General features: G+C 52.3%; 1 protein-coding gene across 5 annotated transcripts in view; it reads right to left on the bottom strand.

Annotated features, from left to right (window-relative positions):
- ZC3H7B (zinc finger CCCH-type containing 7B) overlaps window positions 1-18,393 on the bottom strand; it is a 56,347-nt gene that overhangs the window by 26,689 nt on the left and 11,265 nt on the right. For all 5 annotated transcript variants that reach the window (XM_032416802.1, XM_032416804.1, XM_032416805.1 and 2 more), the window contains exons 2-5: window positions 6,668-6,726; window positions 4,005-4,038; window positions 3,669-3,866; window positions 2,781-2,939 (exon numbers count right to left, since the gene is read on the bottom strand). In XM_032416802.1, coding sequence (XP_032272693.1) covers window positions 2,781-2,939; window positions 3,669-3,866; window positions 4,005-4,038; window positions 6,668-6,726 — 450 coding nt within the window. The remainder of the gene's footprint in view (window positions 1-2,780; window positions 2,940-3,668; window positions 3,867-4,004; window positions 4,039-6,667; window positions 6,727-18,393) is intronic.

Here is an 18,393-nt window from a genome sequence, read left to right as displayed (position 1 = left end):
GGGTGGAGGGGGTTAGTCTGCCCTAGCTCACAGAGCTCTGCTCTGGAGACCCTGAGCAGCCCTTCCGGGGCACGGTGGGGCATGTGGGGGGGGGGGGGGGGCGTCCACTGTTACACCATGTTACGGATAAGGGAGTGAGGCCCCAGGAGGGGTCACTGGCTGCCCAGGTCACACAGCTCATGCATGGTGGGGCTGAACCAGAACTCATGCTTCCCTTTGTCCTTTTACTGTGGGGATGGGAAAGGAATAATTTTTATTTTGGAATTTAAGATGATCTTTTTATTTCTAAAACTCAGCAAGTGGTAGTGTCTCTGTAGAGGGCTGAAATGTTGCAGAGAGAGCAAGTGCTCCCCTGGATCACCCCCATCCCCACCCTCGCCCTAGGTTCCTCCCTGGAGGGAGCATGCCTTGTGCTCTCATCTGTCTCCCTACAGATCTTTTCTAGGAATTTACGTATGTGCCTATGGACCTATAAAGGATGCTCGGTTTTGCTTTGTGAGGATTTTCTCCTTTTTTTTTTCATAAGTGAGATCATATTGTACCTATTGTTCCACCACTGGCTTCTTTCACCACGCAATGTCTTAGAACTCTTTGCAAGAGAGGACATGTGGGTGGTGCCCAGGCCCATAGGAGCGAGAATGTGGGAAGTTTGGAACATGGCTGGCCCACGGTTAGTGCTCAGTAACAGCACCCAACATTCCTTCCTCCCTCCAAGGCTGTATTACTGTATGCACATTATGTGCCAGGTGAGGGCTAGGAGCCAGGGACACCACCATCACAGGGAGGACGAGGCCCAGGCCTCATGGAGGCTCCAGTCTAGTGGGGGACACCAACCAATAGACAAAGAAATGGTAACTATGGTCCAAGGACCAAAGGGGGAACAAGGATATTGTAACAACCTGTGCCTTTGACCACACCTCCCTAGCTGATGAGCTCCTGGAGCCCAGGGCCAGAGTCTTAGTCATCTCTGGTCCCCAGTACCCAACACAGAGCAGGGTTCAGCCAGTATTTACCAGCAAAGACTGGAAAATGGGGCAGTTCCCCAACTCAGAGTCCGAAGTCCTCATCTGGGCACTTTCCTTAGGCAAGTTAGCAACCTCGCTGGGCCCCAGTGTCCTCACCCATACAGTGGGGTAAACGCCACCCTGCCTGCCCATGAACGGTAGACATGAGACTCGCATGTGGACCTGCTACAGACACTAGAAAATGCTGTACAGCTCAGGGACTATTGTCATAAGACAGGATCTCAGTTGTGAACTAAACTGAATTGGAGAGACCTGGGTGGCTCAGTCAGTTAAGTGTCTGCGTTCAGCTCAGGTCACGATCCTAGGGTCCTGGGATCAAATCCTGCAACGGGCTCCTTGCTCAGTGGGGAGTCTGCTTCTCCCTCTGCCTGCCGCTTCCCCTGCTTGTGCTCTCTCTCTCTCTGACAAATAAATGAATAAAATCTTTAAACTGAATTGGAGAAGCATGAATAATAAACAAAAAGTATAGTAACAGTGCATGTTTTCTGGCCATTATGCCAACTGCCTTGCATGATTTTCAGATTCCATTCTCATAGCCCAATGATGCATGGCATATTATCATCCCTGTTGGACAGGGGGTACAAACAAGGCTCAGAGAGACTAAGCTGTATGTGTCCAAGGTCACATGGCTAGTAGATGGCTGACTTAAGATTAGAATCCTAAACCCAGCTCTCTGACACCAACATCCTGGACCACTGTGCACATGGCCTTCCCTCTGTTCTGACCACCCAGATCCTTCCTGCTTCTTCTGGCTCCACTCAAGCCCACCTTCCTCCAGGGAGGGAGCCCTCTAAGATCCTGATCACTCCTGGGCAGAACTGAGCCTTGTCTGAGCCCTTTCATACTCATTATTTCAGGGGTAAAAGAGGAGGGGCCCTTTATAGACATGCAGCTGATGTGCAGAGAGGGGAAGTGTTTTGTCCAAGGTCACGCTGGGGGTCAGTGGTGGAGCCAGGCCTAGACCCCAGGCCTCTTTCCATGTCTCCCAGTGGACTGTGGGTCCCTGAAGGACACAGATCTGGGCACTGCATGGGTGCTTAGTAAATACTTGTTAAGTGGATGAATAAAGGGGGAAGAAGGCACGTGCCCAGCTGTGTGTGGGCCAGGGCAAGCCAGGCTCACTACCGATCCACTCCCTGTCTCTCCCCCACCCAGGGTCAGCCTGGACATCAGGATCCCGGCACATGTGGCATCCCTTTTAGTCCCCGCTGCAACCCTGCACCGTCACAGTACAGAGGTTAGGATGCCAACTCTAGAATCGACTGCCTGGGTTCAAGGGCAACTCTGCCAACTCCAGCTGTGATCTTGGCTAAGTTCCTCTCTCTCTGTGCCTCTCTCCTCATCTTTAAAATGGGATGATAACAGTATTGGGGCGCCCGGGTGGCTCAGATGGCTGGGCGTCTGCCTTCGGCTCAGGTCATGATCCCAGGGTCCTGGGATCGAGTCCCGCATCAGGCTCTCTGCTGGGCGGGGAGCCTGCTTCTCCCTCTGCCTCTGCCTCTCTCTTTCTCTGACTCTCATGAATAAATAAATAAAACATTTTAAAAAAACAAAATAAAATTATACGGGATAATAACAGTATCTACCTCAACTGGTAGATGCAAGGATTAAGTGAGTTAATACATACAGTGCATTTTCAGCAGTGCTTGAAACACAACTTAGAGCTCAGGGTCCGTATCAGTATGTGCGAGTCCAAGCCCCAGGGGAGGAAGCTGGCTCAGAAGCGCTGGCACACAGGGCACGCAGGGCACTCACGTGGGGCCGGGCAAGGGAGCACCGGCTGCTGCACTCGTATGCCTCCTTGTGGCGCCCCAGCTCGCTGAGGGCACGGGCCTTGCGGAACAGTGCCCGGATGTTCTCGCCATCCAGGCCCAGCGCTTTCTCGCTGTCCTCCAGCGCCTTCTCATACAGGCCCTGCGGAGAGGAGTGGGCGGCTCAGCGCTCGGCACCTGCTGCCTCCCTCCCTGCGCCTCCCGCCTCTTTCCCTGCAGAGATGGAGGATGCTGGAGGACCGGGGTCAGGGAGGGGGGCTCAGAGCTCCAGGAAACAGCTCTGGCGTTCATACTCTTAGGCATCTGGTAGACGTGCTTCTCCAGAACAGTCCACTCCGGACCGCAGAGGTGTTAGTGGGTCCTCTACAGAGCTCCCAGCAGAGCCTCCCCAAGGATCCGGTGAGTGACTGAGTCAGTGAGCAAGCAGGACAGGGAAGAGGTGGAGGCCAGAGCTGCTTTCAGGGACGGGGGAGACAGGAGGGAGGGAGTCCAGGAGGGAGAGTCCAGGGCTTTGCAGAAAGAGGCAGCACATGATGAGGGTCATGGATCTCAGCTCTGACTGCCCACAGACTCCTGCCAGTGCCCAGGCCACCCTGAGAGTCTAACTTAATTCCTCTGGGGTGGGGCTTAGTATCATTACAAACCATTTTTTGTATCGTGTATTAGTGCTTTAAACGCTCTCCAGGTGAGTCCGTGGTGCGGCTGGGGTTGGGAGACATGGGAGTAGATGGTGAGACTCACACAGGAGGAGGTGAGGGGCTGGCCCTGCAGAGGCTCACTGGGGTACCGGCCGGGCTTGGCTGGGCATCTGGGGAAAGTGGTGGTCAGGGCCCAGGGGGTAGAGGAGAGGAAGGGAGGGTGTCGGGCTCACCATGGTGAAGTAGCAGGCGGCCCGGTTGACGTGCAGTTTGCACAGCAGCTCCTGGGGTAGGGCCACCTGGTCGGAGGCGGCGTAGTCGGCCACGTTCAGCCCCTCCATGTACTGCACCAGGGCCTGCTTATAGTCCTTCTCCCGGAACAGGTCATTGCCCTCAGCAAACAGGTTCTGCACCAGCTTGAGCAGAAAGGCCTGCCAGGGGGCAGGGTGCAGAGGGGGCTCAGGGGTCTTCATGCAGCCCAAGGCCTGGCACCTGGCCTCTACACCCCACCCCCCGGACACCTCTGCCCTTCTCCTTCACCTTCCCCCAGCCCAGCAGCTGACACTCACCTCATATTCTTCTTGCTTTAGGGGTAGTGTCGACCTAGCAGGAAAAAGAGAGGGGTACGAAGTCTAGGTGAGCCCAGGGGTCTCAGACTCATGGAGGCCCCAGGAGCCCAAGCCAAGGGCCACAGATCATGCCAGGAATGGACTTATCTAGCTTGGACCTCAGATGTCACTTTGCAGATTGGAATAAGGGGACAGCAGTTTTTTCTCCCTAAACCAACACCATGTTTAAGGGGACAACAGGTTTTTTTCTCCCTAAACCAACACCATGTTGGTCTTCTACTTCTGATGGAAGGGTTGGAGCAAGGCCTTGTGTTTGCCCCAGGGCGACGGCCAGGCTTTCCCAGGTGCAGATGCTGAGAAAGAACAGGCCAGCTCCAGCTCCAGCTGGCTGTCCTCTTCCCAAGAAACCAGTTCTCTGGGAATGACCACAGCTCAACACACCAAACCTGCAAATGCAGGCGCCTCAGACAGCACCAAGAGTCCACCTCAGGTCCCCCTTCTCCCATCCCTTCCTGCAAAACACGCAGGACCCCAGCCAATGCCAGGTACGCTCAGAGCCTGACCCTTCATGCCAGCCTCAACAAAGCAGATGGGGCTGTGGGCACCCTCTCCTCTGTGGGGGCCAACAAAATGCCAGCTCAGTACAGAAGAAAACGCCAGCCCAGGAGAACGGAGGCACATCGGTCAGGCTAAACAGCTGAGCTAGAAGGGCAGTCTCCTGGTCCTTCACATCACAAAGGGGAAAACAGACACTCGGAGGGGGCAGTGACTTGTTCAAGGTCACCCAGCAGGTCGCCGGCAGCACCAGGGCCAGAGTGCAGGGCTGGGGCTCTTTCTGTTGCCTGGAGCTGCCGCCAACATCTGGGCAAGAAAGATCAGCCTGAGCCAGTGAGTGAGAAGTGGTGAGAGGAGATGCCGAGGGCCCCTGTGTGTGGGGGAGAGGGTGTCCCTAATTGTGACAGCGGGGCTCACATCCTGCTCACTTGCCTCTCCACCGTCAGGGACCAGGGCCCATCACTGTTCCCTGTACTCCCCAGCCAGGCCCCATCACTACCCTGCCTCCTGACCTCCCACCTCCAGCACCAGCTCCCTGTCCAGTAGGTCACACCCTGACCTAAAGGTCACCTCATCCTGGTGTTCAAGGCTCCACACAAGCCAGAGCCACCCCACCTGTGCAAACCGCTTTATGGTCCTACAGTGCTCTATGCCCAGAGGTGCCTAATAAATGCTTAGTGCACAAAGGCTATATATGAAAACACAGTTAATTTTAAAAGAAGCAGGTCCTATTGTGTTACCTTGTACAGCAGTTCCTTAGGAGACTACCATATGGGTTCCTAGGAGGCTGTCCTATTGCTAAACCTTCTTGGAACTCCCCTCTGGAAAGGGGAAGGAGAACAATGAGCTACCATTTACCCCAAGCACAATGACTCTGAGGGAAGGGGCTGAATTCATTTCGCAGTGACTTAAGAAATCAGTGACTTAAGTTAAAGACATAATTCTTATGAGAGACAGTATTTGCAAGGTTCACTTTGTTCATCAGACTGGCCTCTTATAAATTTTGAGCAGTGCCACCAAATCAAAGCTCTCCCCCAGATGGGAGGAGCCCGGCTCAGAGAGGAGTGAAAAGTGGACCACAGTTCTCATGGCGGCCTGAGCAAGCTGCGGAAGGACAGTGCGTGAATGTCGACACGCGCTCGAACAGAGCCACGCGGACACCGCGTGCATGACAAGGGGCCCAGTCTGTGGGGAAGAGGCAGGTCGTGTTTTACGCATCTCTGTGAGAAACAAAACTGGAGAGTTTATATGAGGGTATGTAGCTGTAAATCCTAGTTTTGTGGGGGTTCCCATTTAAGAAAAAAACCCCACAAAATTAGAAACAAAGAATTGCTCAGGGCACCTTCCATGGCTTCGGAAAGGACCCAAGCAAGTGAGGGGTCCTGCAGCTAGCACTTTAGTAGTGTCATGATAAATGTGCCTCTGGGGATCTATGTAAGAAAAATAAAAGAAAAAAGTTAGCAAAAATATTTTGTGTATAAAGAAAAAACAAAACAAAACAAAACCCAAATATGGCATGTGGGTACTGAGGGGCAAATAATGGAAAGAAATGTGGGTTTGGGGTCAGCCAGACCTGGGTTAGAATCCTATCACGTTATAGCTGTGTGACCATAAACAAGTTTCTTAACCTCTCTGAGCCTTAGCAAAATGGAAATAAGGCCACCTACTTCACGAGGCTGTTGTGAGGGTTAAGAAGATGATGGATGCGAAGGGCCCAACACAGAGCCTGAGAGATGTGCTTAATAAGCAGAAACTAATTTATTGATTGACTGGTTATAAGATGTACACAGGCCAGCAGGAGAATTAACAGGAAGTGTGCCAGTGTATGTGGAAGGCGAGGGTAAAATGGTATACGGAGCAGGACTGAAGGGTAACCAGGGTCAGGGAATGTGTGTGCATGGGGGGTGGGGGGCGGTTCACAGATCTACACCCCCTCCCCTGGCCCCTTCCTAGCACATCCCACCTCCTCACTCCCCAGCACACATGGGAGCCTGAGCAGCAAAGGCTTAGCGAGAAGAAAAGGGGAGCTGGGGAGGCCTGGGCGGGCCTCGGGCACTGGCGTCAGAGGACCCACCGTGCCCAGCCTGCCCAGCCTGCCCCACACTCACTGAATGAACTGCAGCCCCTTCTCGATGTCCGCCTTCCGTCTCTGCCTCTCCATCAGTCTCTGGGGGAGAGAGCAGTCTATCAGTTAGTCAGCAGGGGCTGGTGGCTGGTCACAGTCCCCACCCCACTGTGTGCTCTCATTCTCACACTCATCCGCTTTCACAGGTGCCGCTGAGGGCAGTGGCCCATCTCACAGCCTACAAAGACCTTCTGAACCCAGCCACGCAGCTCCTGCCCTCCACACCCACGCCCCGCTGGACTCCGGTGTTGTGCGGGGCCTCTGATGGGCGGGGGGATGCCTGGAGGCCACCTGCCTTTTCTCACCCATGGCTTGGGCGGCAATTCTGCACCAGACACCCCAAGTTCAAGGAGAAAACCTTGTTTTACCAGCAAACTCAGCCCAAGGAGAAGAGATACAGAGGATGCAAAATGATGCCGATGATTAGTTACAAGGTAGCACCAGACACTGGGCCGGGCACTTTGTATAAGAATCTCTTTGAATCTTTCAACAATGTCATGAGGCAGGTGTCATTTTGTCTCCATTTTACCAAGGTGGAAATAAGCTCAGGGAGCCCCAGGCATGAGCTGGCACATAGGGACCCGACAAGGATTTGAACCCAGGCCACCCTCGTTTACCACCAACAGCCCCTCCGCGCAGCCCTCACACACCCGGGAGCCCACATGGCCCATACCAGACCAGGTAGCATAGTGTGGGCCCCAATTTGGCAAGATGGAGGGAATTTCCCATGTTCTGGATGAGGAAAATAGAGGCTCAGCAAGCCTGAGGACTGGCCTGCTGATGCACAGCAAGTGAAGGGTACCAAACACGTGCAGGGAGCCTGCTCGAGACGCAGGGAGTGAAAACTGCTTAAGGAGAAGGGAGGCTCAGGCAGAGCAGCTAGGGTTCAGGTTCCTTTAGGGCAAGCCCCCCGGGCACCGGGAGCTCCTGGCCAGATCTAGACAGCCCACCTGGCTTCCACGGCACCATGTATGGACTAGAAGGCCCATTGGAGGTCAGCTTGTCCCACCCAGTGGCAGCCCAGAAGGGATGTGGGCCTTCCCCTGGGTCAGAACCTGAGCCTGGGGCTTCCACCCCCTAGTGGGAAGGGGGCTGGAAGCTGCCTGATCTCAAGCCAGCACTTTCTGTCCAGGCTACTCACGGGCCCCTTCCATGATCACTCTCTCCCCCACCAAATGGTCCCGGAGAGAGGACTGCGGGCTGTGCTGGGAAGGGGGGAGCTCCATCAGCAGAGCGCTAGAGTGCAGACACAAGCAGGGGCACCAAGATGTAAAAAGGTGTGAAAAACACCCAGCTACTTTGGGGAGGGAGCAAGTGTGTCAAATTAATACCTTCCCAGACTTCCTTACTTCCTTGTTCTTTTTTTTTTTTTTTTTAAGATTTTATTTATTTGAGAGAGAGACAATGAGAGAGAGCATGAGCAGGGAAAAGAGGGAGAAGCAGGCTCCCTACTAAGCAGGGAGCCCGATGCGGGGCTCGATCCCAGGATCCTGGGATCATGACCTGAGCCAAAGGCAGACACTTCATCGACTGAGCCACCCAGGCGGCCCGCTTCCTTGTTCTTTATTTCCATCTGCATCAACCACGTCCTCACAATCCTGTCTCGTAAGAAGGGTAGGGGTCACTAACCCATTTTACAGATGAGGACAGTGAGGCACAAGGTATGAAGTTTCTTTCCCAAGATCACTTGACCAGTGAGCAGGCAAACAGCCCCGTCAGACCACACACCATGTCCTCGGCCACACTCGGAGTTGTGAGATGCCATGTGGCCATTGCGTTGCTCTGGGCCTCACTTTCCTCCTCTGTGCAGCTTGTCAGCTGACAAGCCCCGCCTGGAAGGGTGGCTGTGAGGCTCTAGAGATAACAAGCGTGGGATCAGGGGAGCTCAGTTCCCCAAATCTCGTTCCTCCTGTGTGTCCTTTCCAGGGAGGGGTGAAGCCACACTGAGTCTTCAGGCTCCCAGAACAGTGCTCTTCACACCAGGGCCTGGGCCATCGCCATGTGCCCACTAACATCTGCTTGCCCGCCGGGGCCGAGGGTCAGGGCTCGGGACTCCGACAGACCTGGGTGGGAATGCTACCACTTAGGCTTGCGTGTGACTGTGACTTTAGGCCTCGGTCTCCTGATGGGGAAAATGGGGCTTATGGTGGCCCCTGCCTCACTGCTGTCGTGAGCACTCAGGAGACACATGGGCAGAGCACCTGGGGCGGGGCGACAGTCCAACCACCCCGGGAACACGCGTCATCCAACCCTGCTCTTCCCTCTTGCAAAAACCTGCAAGTGTGTCCCGGGATGGACACAACTGGGACCCCGTTCTCCCGCAGGAGGCAGGCGGTGATGGCCCTGGGCTGCCTGGGCCTTGCCAGGCACACCTTTTGTTTGGTCTCTCTGTCCTAGGCTTCCCTGTCTGGGACACAAGGGCTCATCCCCCTCACAACCACACGCTCCTCTGGGCCTCCAGCCAGAACGGGCTGTGGTGGCCTTCCTGTCTCCTGGATTTTGCCCTTGTGGTTCCTTCTACCTGTGCCGCCATCCTCTAAAGGAAACTCCATCCCTCCTTCGAAGCCTAGACCCTCCACAGAGTCTCTCCCCCTCCCTTCGATGGGACCATCATATGCTCAATTCATTCTATTTCCTGGGAGCCTGGGGAGCCACCGACGGCTGAGACCCAGTCCTGGCCCTGCAAGGAAAGCTCACCTGGTGGGAGAGACAAGGGTGTACCTCTCACCATGCAGTGTGGCCCAGCAAGGCCAGGGGACCGGTGAGAGGGGGCCAGACCCCCACAGGCCTAGACAACCAGCACCACAGGGTCACGACCACCAAGCCCTGTCACTCTGACCCGGGTCAGAATCCAGCCCCCATCCCTCCCCACCATTTGGGAGTGTTTCCTGCGCCCAGACAAGCGGACCAGCCTCCTCACTGCCCCCCACCTCCCTGAGGCCAACACAGGGAAGGGGTAGGCTCTCGAGCCCTCAAATCAGACCCTGCCCTCCCCCACGTAGAGCCTCTTGATGACTCGCTTTAATTTCGGCTGATCACGGTTCCCCGCACCGGCTCACGCCGTGTGGGGGCAGTTGGCCTGTTATCTTCCCGAAGCCCGGCTCAGCCTATAGCTCTCTCAGAAGACCACGGTGGTCAGAGAGCAGTGTTCCCATGCAGTCTGAACAGACTTAAGAGCAACAAGCAGTGCCCATATCCATCCCAAGAGGTAATTCTGAAGTCTGAATCCAAAGCCAAGGAAAAAAACATTCCCTGCCCCGGGCGCTATGTAGAAGGTTCCTCACCCGGCCCAGTGTGAATCCTCCTCTCCGACCACCAAAATCCCAAAGCAGCAGCATCGCTGTGTGCATGCACTATGGAGAGGGTTCAAATCCCAGAGCAGGCTACTCTGCCCGCCCTGATTTGCAGTTCCCTGCTTTGTACGGTGGAGATTACAGACAGCACCTACCGACAGGATTACTACAGAGAAGGCACTCATTCCAGGGCCTGGGATACTTAGCAAGTGGTGACTTTTGGATCAGAATTCCTATGCTGGGCATTCAATTCAATATCTGCTATATGCCCATTATATACAGGTGAGAAGGCCAGGGTGCCCATCCTCTACACAGCTCTTCTAACCTACTTAGAGACCTGGAAAGAATATCCCGGCACCTCCACTCCAAACCAGACTTCTGTGGCAAACAGAGGCTGGGATGAGGTACAACAAAGTGGAAACATTTGGGAAACAAAGAGGACCACATTTGAACTGGGTTTTGAAGGGTGAATAGGAGTTGGCTCATTGGCGTCAGGGAGAGAGGGCCTTCTGACAGGCTGCATCCAATTGTTTATGAAATCCCTGTCATCTCCCCCATTTTATCTGATCCTGACCAATGACCATGGGGCTGGGCCGTTCTGGGACCCACATTTTGAGAGACGAGGAAAGTGAGGCTCAGCCAGCACGTGGGGGCCCGGCCTGGAACTACTGATTTTATACCAGTAAAAATACTGTCGCTCTCCCTCCTGAAAGGCACAGTAGAGGTGGAACTGCTCGGTAACCTTCCTAGGCACCTGAGCCCGTGCTTGGTGTTTGTGAATACTTGTGGGGCCCAGAAAACGCAGATGTGTCTGTGGGGTGATTTGGGGGGGAAGACTTCTCTGTGTGAAAATATTATGCTTCTTCCAATGTCCTGTTCTAGGATCTATTATTGACCATGCTCGAGTCCTTCTCTTGAGTGTAAAGGCCCTAGGCCAGGGCTGGCAAATAGATTTCATCTCATAAGCAATGCTGCCAGGCTGGTAGAGGTTGGTAGGGCTGCCCCAAGGGGCTGGGTCCTAGTGATGCTTAAAGAAAGAGTACCACCACGTGCAAGATCGGCCATAATAAACTAGGGATGCCCAGTAGAGATGCATATGCCTCAGGCCTTCAGACACCCCCTCCCCAGTAAGAGTACAACCACTGCTAAAATTCTCAGTAATACAAAGTAACACCAAGCTGGAAGCCCAGTCTTATGGGGGCCCAGGATGCAGAGGAAACCACCATCCCCCCCTCCTTTGGGAAGATTTTTCTGACTCCCGTAATGTATTGAGTTAGTCTCCTCGTGCCAAGGGCAGAGATAGCCCCAGAAAGCCAGGGTATAATTCAGTCCAACCAACATCCATGACCTTCCTACTCAGTGCTAGGCATGGGGGCAGGGGAGATACAAAACGAATTGGTAGCTCAGGCCCAGCCCCGCCCTCCAGGAACTCCTGGTCCAGCGGGAGGGAAAAGACAGGTAAGCCACCAGCTGTGGTGCAGGCTAGTAGTGGGTGCAAAGGGCCTGGGGCCTGAGAGGAAGGAGAGGTGCGTCCATTGGGGGAAGCCAGGGAAGGCTCTGCAGGAGGTGCTCCTTGAGCTGGATGTGAAGGAGAATGAAGGTTTCTTGGGTAGCTTGGGAGAGAAGGGACAGTTCTTACAGGACACCTGTCCAGAAACATGTGCACTGAGACTGATCTGAACCCCCCAATTCCCTGTGGCATCCTGCAATCTGCGCAGCTATGATGGGGAAGCCCAGGCCCCAACCCACTCCGAGCCTGCCAACAGGGGTCAGGCCTGGCCCACAGCTAGGAGAAAGCCAGAGGGTCAGGTGGCAGCAAGGGAAGGAAACCCACATTTCCTGGGTGCCCACCGTGCACCAGATACTGGGCTTACCTCCCCTTGATCGAAGGGCCTTCTGCTGGTAGCTCCAGTGATCCCTGCTAACGACAGGAAGGGCACAGACCACCCAAACAGCTGCGTAGTCTGGTACCAGATCTGGCTTTGCCCAGCCGTGCCCATCCCAGAAAACAAACTACAGAGCACTTGCTAAGTGCCAGATGCCCGGATGGAAGGGCAGGTAAAGTATAAAGCACACCGTCTAGAAAGGAAAACCAGAGAGTCTGCCAGACAGTGGCCCTGGGTGAGCTGGGGGAAGTGGGCAAAGCACAACCATGCCCTCAATTCTGTCATTAACTGTGAGTGGCTTTTCCGCTGGGCCAAGTCCTGCTCTGGGTGCAGGGGACTCGGCCACGACAGAAACAAGATCCCTGCCCTCGAAGGGCTCACCGTCCAGCTGGGAAACCAGGCGGCAGGGGCACTCTACAACATGAAGAAAAAGGAGCTTCAGTGGACCCATCCATCCATCCACCTGTGCATCGAGCTCTTAAGGGATTCCTTCAATGTTCTAGACCCTGGGGATTTAGCAATTAACAAAGGTGACAAAATCTCTCCTCTTTCAGAGTGTCTGTTCTGGTTGGAGGAGAGATATGACAAATAAATGCATAATGGAACACAGGAGGGATACATATAGTGAAGGAAAAAATAAGGTGATAGAGTGACAGGATGCTATAATTATATAGGGGACTCAGGGAAGGCCTTCTTGACATTTGAACAGAGATCGAAATGATGGAGGAGCAAGCCGTGTGGGGAAAAGCGTTCGGGCAGAAGGAACAGTGAGTGCAAAGATCCTGAGGCAGAGACTGATTGGTGTATTTGAGGAAGAGCACGGAGGCCAGTGTGGACAGAGCAGAGTGGGCAGTGGGGAGAGTGGAGGATGGGCAGCTCAGAGAGATTAGCAGGGAAGACCATACATATGGTCTCGTCTGTGGGGCAAGGACTGTGGCTTCCCCCTAAGTAAGATGAGAAGTCACAGGAGGTGTTTTTATTTTTATAAAGATTTTATTTATTTATTTGAGAGAGAGAGACAGCGAGAGAGGGAACACAAGCAGGGGGAGTGGGAGAGGGAGAAGCAGGCTTCCCGCGAAGAAGCGAGCCCGATGCGGGGCTCGATCCTAGGACCCTGGGATCATGACCTGAGCCAAAGGCAGACGCTTAACGACTGAGCCACCCAGGTGCCCCGTCACAGGAGGTTTTGAACAAAAAAGCAGCTCTGTGTCTGGCTTTGTCCTACATGAAAACGAGTCATCATTAAATAAACGCTATTTATTTAAGTTTCACCACAACCCCGTCAGGCAGGAAAATAGTGCTCCAAGAGGCTAGGAAAGTTGTTCAAGGCCACATAGTGATCCTGGAGCCTGGGTTCAAAGGGCGTGGGGAGATGGGCATCGGACAGCCTCGTTAACAATGTGCCAAGCTGGGGTGCCTGGGTGGCTCAGTCGGTTAAGCGTCTGACTTTGGTTATTTAGCAGAGATTTCTTTTTTTTTTAAGAGCTTTAATCGTTTATTTGAGACAGAGAGAGCAAGCACAAGTGGGGGGCAGGGCAGAGGGAGAGGGAGAGGGACAGAGAGAATCTCAAGCAGACTCCACATTCAACATGGAGCCCGTCACAGGGCTCGACACAGGACTCGATCCCACGACCCTGAGATCATGGCCTGAGCCGAAACCAAGAGTCGGACGCTTAACCAACTGAGCTACCCAGGGGCCCCTAAGCAGAGGAGATTTCTTTTTTTTTCTTTTTAAAGATTTTATTTATTTGACAGAGAGAGACACAGCGAGAGAGGGAACACAAGCAGGGGGAGCGGGAGCTGAAGGCAGATGCTTAATGACTGAGCTACCCAGGTGCCCCTAAGTAGAGGAGATTTCTTTTTTTTTTATTTTTTTAAAGATTTTATTTATTTATTTGACAGAGAGAGACACAGCGAGAGCAGGAACACAAACAGGGGGAGTGGGAGAGAGAGAGGCAGGCTTCCCGCCGAGCGGCTCGATCCCAGGACCCTGGGATCATGACCTGAGCCGAAGGCAGACGCTTAACGACTGAGCCACCCAGGCCCTCCAGCAGAGATTTCTAAGCAAAGTATGGAATGTGTGGCATGGGTCCTCCTTACTGCTTATAGTAAAACTTGAGAGAAAAGAGATGAACCGAAGAAGGAATTGTTAAACAAAAGGAATCAGAACTTGAAGAACTGGAAAATGCTCAGCCTATCCTTATCGCAAAAAAATGAGGACATGTGTCCTGAAGAGAACACTAAGGATGTGGCTGAACAACCATTTGACAAGGAGATGAGTATGGGTATGAACCACATATCAACTCAGCTATCAGCAGAAGTCAGAAATAGAGATGGGATTATAGCAGCAGAAACACTACCAGTTAGAACCAGAGGGGACAGAGAAAACTGGATGACAGAATGCAGGAAAGCTGCTGGACTTCTTGGATTCTACAGGACTGGACCATAGAGCTCTTTGGAGGCAAACATGCTTTATCCTTCAAGAAAAGGGAAGTTTGACCCTGAGTCACAGATCATCAGAGCTGCCTTGATGGGGCCACCAATTCCTTTTCAGAGCTGGGGGGGGGTGACCCATTGGCAGAGCTGTGGGGGGGGGGGTGCTGTACTCCGGTGGGCCAGCAAGGAGGAACAGCAAGTCAAAGATGATTCTCAAGCCTTTAAATCAAATGGAATTTGCCCCAGTGGGTTTTAGACTTGCTTGGGCCCGTCACTTCTCTCTTCTTTCTGAATGATCCCTTTTGGAATGGGAATGTCTATTCTTTGCCTGTCTCACCATTGATTTTTGGGAGCACATAACCTGTCTGGTTTCACAGGTTCACAGCTGGAGAGGAATTTACTCCGGATGAATCTGCCTCCAGTCTCGCCCAGACCTGATTTGGATATTTAGATGAGACTTGGGACTTTAGACTTTAGAGTTGATGCGAATGAGTTAAGATTTTGGGGGCTGTTGGGATGGAATGAATGTATTTTGCATCTGATAAGAACATGAATTTGGGGGGGGCAAGGGTCAGAATTTATACACTGAATGTTTGTGTCCCCCCAAAATCATATGTTGAAGCCCTAACCCCCTTTATGACTTTGGAAATAGGGCCTCAAAGGAGGTAATTAAGGTTAAATGAGGTCATAGGGTGGGGCCATAGTCTGATAGGGTTAGTGTTTTTATTTTTTTATTTTTTTTAAAGATTTTATTTATTCATTTGCTAGAGAGAGAGAGCATGGGCGAGAGAGTGAGCGAGAGTACAAGCAGGGGGGGCTGCAGGCAGAGGGAGAAGCAGGCTTCCCCGCGAGCAGGAAGCCCGATGCGGGACTTGATCCCAGGACCCTGGGATCATGACCTCAGCCGAAGGCAGCCGCTTACCTGACTGAACCACCCAGGCATCCCAGGGTTAGTGTTTTTATTAGAAGAGACACCAGAGAGCTCTCCCTCTCTCCCTGCCCACACAGGGAGGAAAGGTCAGATGAGGCCACAACAAGAAGGCAGCCATCTGCAAGCCAGGAAGAGAGTTCCCATCAGAAACTGAATCTGCCAGCACCTTAATCCCGGCCTTCTAGCTTCCTGACCTGTGAGAAAATAAATTTCTGTTGTTTAAGCCACTCAGTCTACGGTAGTTTCTTATAGCATCCCCAACAGACTGAGACAGTGGTTAAAAGAGCATTTGTTCTCAGCTGAAGAGGGAGATGAGTTCCTTGAGGGTGAGGATAGGGGTGGGGCATGCTTGGTCACTGCACCTGGTGGAAAAGCAAGAAGCATGTAAATCAAACAAATCTTATCTCTTTTTAAAGAAAAAAGTGCAAGGAAAAAAAAAAGAAGAAGAAAGGAAGGAAGGAAAAAAGTCCAAGGAGAAAACAGGCCCAAGACTCCCCCAGGATCCCGCTGCCAGGCGGGGCTGTCCCCTCTTCCCTCCTCTAGGTCCATGTTCTTATAATTTGGGAATTTCAAGCTAGACTTACCTCAAATCTCAAATGGCTCTTCCCAGAAATATAGCCATGAATTAAGGAACCAGCAAGAAACAATTCCCTCAGCATGGCAGCACAGTATGGGACCACATACCCAGGTTCACAAGCAAGTTCAAATCCAAGCCCTGTTCCTTAGTAACTGTACACAAGTTGCTTCATTTCTCGTGTTTCACTTCCCTCATCTCTAAAACAGGGACACTGGTACCTCCTTCTTCTTTTTAAAAGATTTTATTTATTTACTTGATAGAGAGTGAGAGTGGGCCTGAGCGCGTGAATGGGGGAGGAGCAGAGGGAGAAGCAGAGCGGGGAGTCAAAGTCAAAGTCCCAACTCCAGGCTTGATCCCACCACCCCGAGAGCATGACCCCAGCCGAAATCAAGAGTCCCATGCCTAACCCACAGAGCCACCCAGGCGCCCCAAGAATACTAATACCTTCTTTACGGGGTTGTTGTGAAGATTCAGTGAGATGCCAGGCCTGGAATAAGCACTTAATATCAACCATGACTATTGTAGGATCATTATGATTACTTAAAAAGAGGCGCAAAGAACATAAACAGGAAATCCACAGGAACTACGAGTCATGAAGAAAAGACACTCGAACTCACTGATAAAAGAACCACAGGATAAACAAGACGCCCCTTTGCCCCTCTGAGACTACTGTGATTGGCCAGCCTGGTTCATGCAGGCAGAGGCGTGGGCACTCTCCAATGCCACAAGGACACTGCGCGCGTGGACTGGCAGCATTTCCGTGAAGCAGTGTGGCAACATCCACCAAAAAGAGCAAGGCAGCCAGTCGCCCGTCATCCTCCCCAGCACAGCCCCCAGACTGTTCCCTTCCCAGTCATTCCGCTGAACCTGCACTGGACTCAGCCAATCACATTGGTCCTTTTACTTGCCGGTGATTGGACTAGGCAAGGGCACATGACATCATCCCGGCCAATGAGAGAGGAGGGGAAGTCTGCCAAGGGGTTTCTGGTTTTCTTCACACTTAAAAAAGGACCGAAGCCGTAATTCCTTTCCTGCCGCTGTATGACAGCGTGTCGTGGGACGCACGCACTGGCGATGGCGGGGCAGAGAGACAGACCAAAGCCGTTGAATGTGTCTGACCCCTAAATTAGCTGATCCTGGAACTGCTCTGCCTCATTTATCACGTGAAATTATAATAAACTCCCGTTTTGAGGTAGGAATTCGGTTACTTGCAGCCTAAAGCCTTCAACATGATAAAGCGCCCTTTCCTTTTGACCCAGAAACTTCACTTCCAAGAATTTAATCTACTAAAATCCTTGTACAAGCACTCAGTTGTATTTGTACAGGATGTATTTTTTTTTAAGAGTGAAAAACTAGAAGGAACTTTAATGTCCACCAGCAGAGAATTAATCCACTGAGGTGTAGTATACCCTACCATGGAATGCAATGCAGCTATTCAATCTATTACATGCCTTGTCATGGAGATGCCGCCATTCATAGCTGAGAAAGAAAAAAAAGCAGCAGATTCCACAACATTCTGTGTTGTATGATCACATCTGTGTGCAGTGTGTGTTTACATCAAGAGGACGTTTGAAAGGTAGTCTCCAATCTAACTGGTTCTCTCTGGGGACTGGGATCTGCCAAGGGGCAACAGGACACACAACACTTTCTGCTTTATGGACCTCAGCATGATTTGGACTTTTTGCACAGAGCAAGTATTAACCTTGTAATCTAAAATACAAAATGAGATGACTGACTTGAGGCCAACCTGGTAGGGCAGAGGCCAAGTGGGAACCAGAAGCCTGGTTTCAAACCCAGTGTTTCCAGGTCTGCCCAAGTGTCCATGGGCTGTTCTTCCAGGAGAAAGACCAAACCACTGACCTGAAAACCATGATGGAAGCATATTTTTTCTTTTTCTTTTTTTTCACTCACTTTTTTTTTTAAGATTTTATTTATTGGGTGCCTGGGTGGCTCAGTCGGTTAAGCGACTGCCTTCGGCTCAGGTCATGATCCTGGAGTCCTGGGATCGAGTCCCGCATCGGGCTCCCTGCTTGGCAGGGAGTCTGCTTCTCCCTCTGACCCTCCTCCCTCTCATGCTCTCTGTCTCTCATTCTCTCTCTCTCTCAAATAAATAAATAAAATCTTAAAAAAAAAAAAAGATTTTATTTATTTATTTGACAGAGAGAGAGATAGCGAGAACAGGAACACAAGCAAGGGGAGTGGGAGAGGGAGAAGCAGGGGGAGTGGGAGAGGGAGAAGCAGGCTTCCCGCCGAGCAGGGAGCCCAATGCGGGGCTCGATCCCAGGACCCTGGGATCATGACCTGAGCTGAAGGCAGCCGCTTAACCGACTGAGCCACCCAGGCGCCCCTTTTCCCTCACTTTTGAGAAGAGTTTGATGATGACAGAATTTCAGAGATTCAGATCTTCATCAGACCAGGAAGGGACTGCACCAGCCTCTTCAAAATCTCAACGCCTAGGCCCCGTCCTTGGTGCAGAGCAAGTGCCCCATTAATGGTGGTAAAAGAAATGGATCAATGAATCAATTCATCCAACCCAGGCATTATATAGATAAGAATGAATGAGTTGAATAAATTAAAAAAAAAATG

This window comes from Phoca vitulina, unplaced genomic scaffold (assembly GCF_004348235.1).
Source record: "Phoca vitulina isolate PV1807 unplaced genomic scaffold, GSC_HSeal_1.0 scaffold19, whole genome shotgun sequence".
Taxonomy (NCBI): Eukaryota; Metazoa; Chordata; class Mammalia; order Carnivora; family Phocidae; genus Phoca; species Phoca vitulina.
This window is presented reverse-complemented; position numbering and strand designations above follow the sequence as displayed.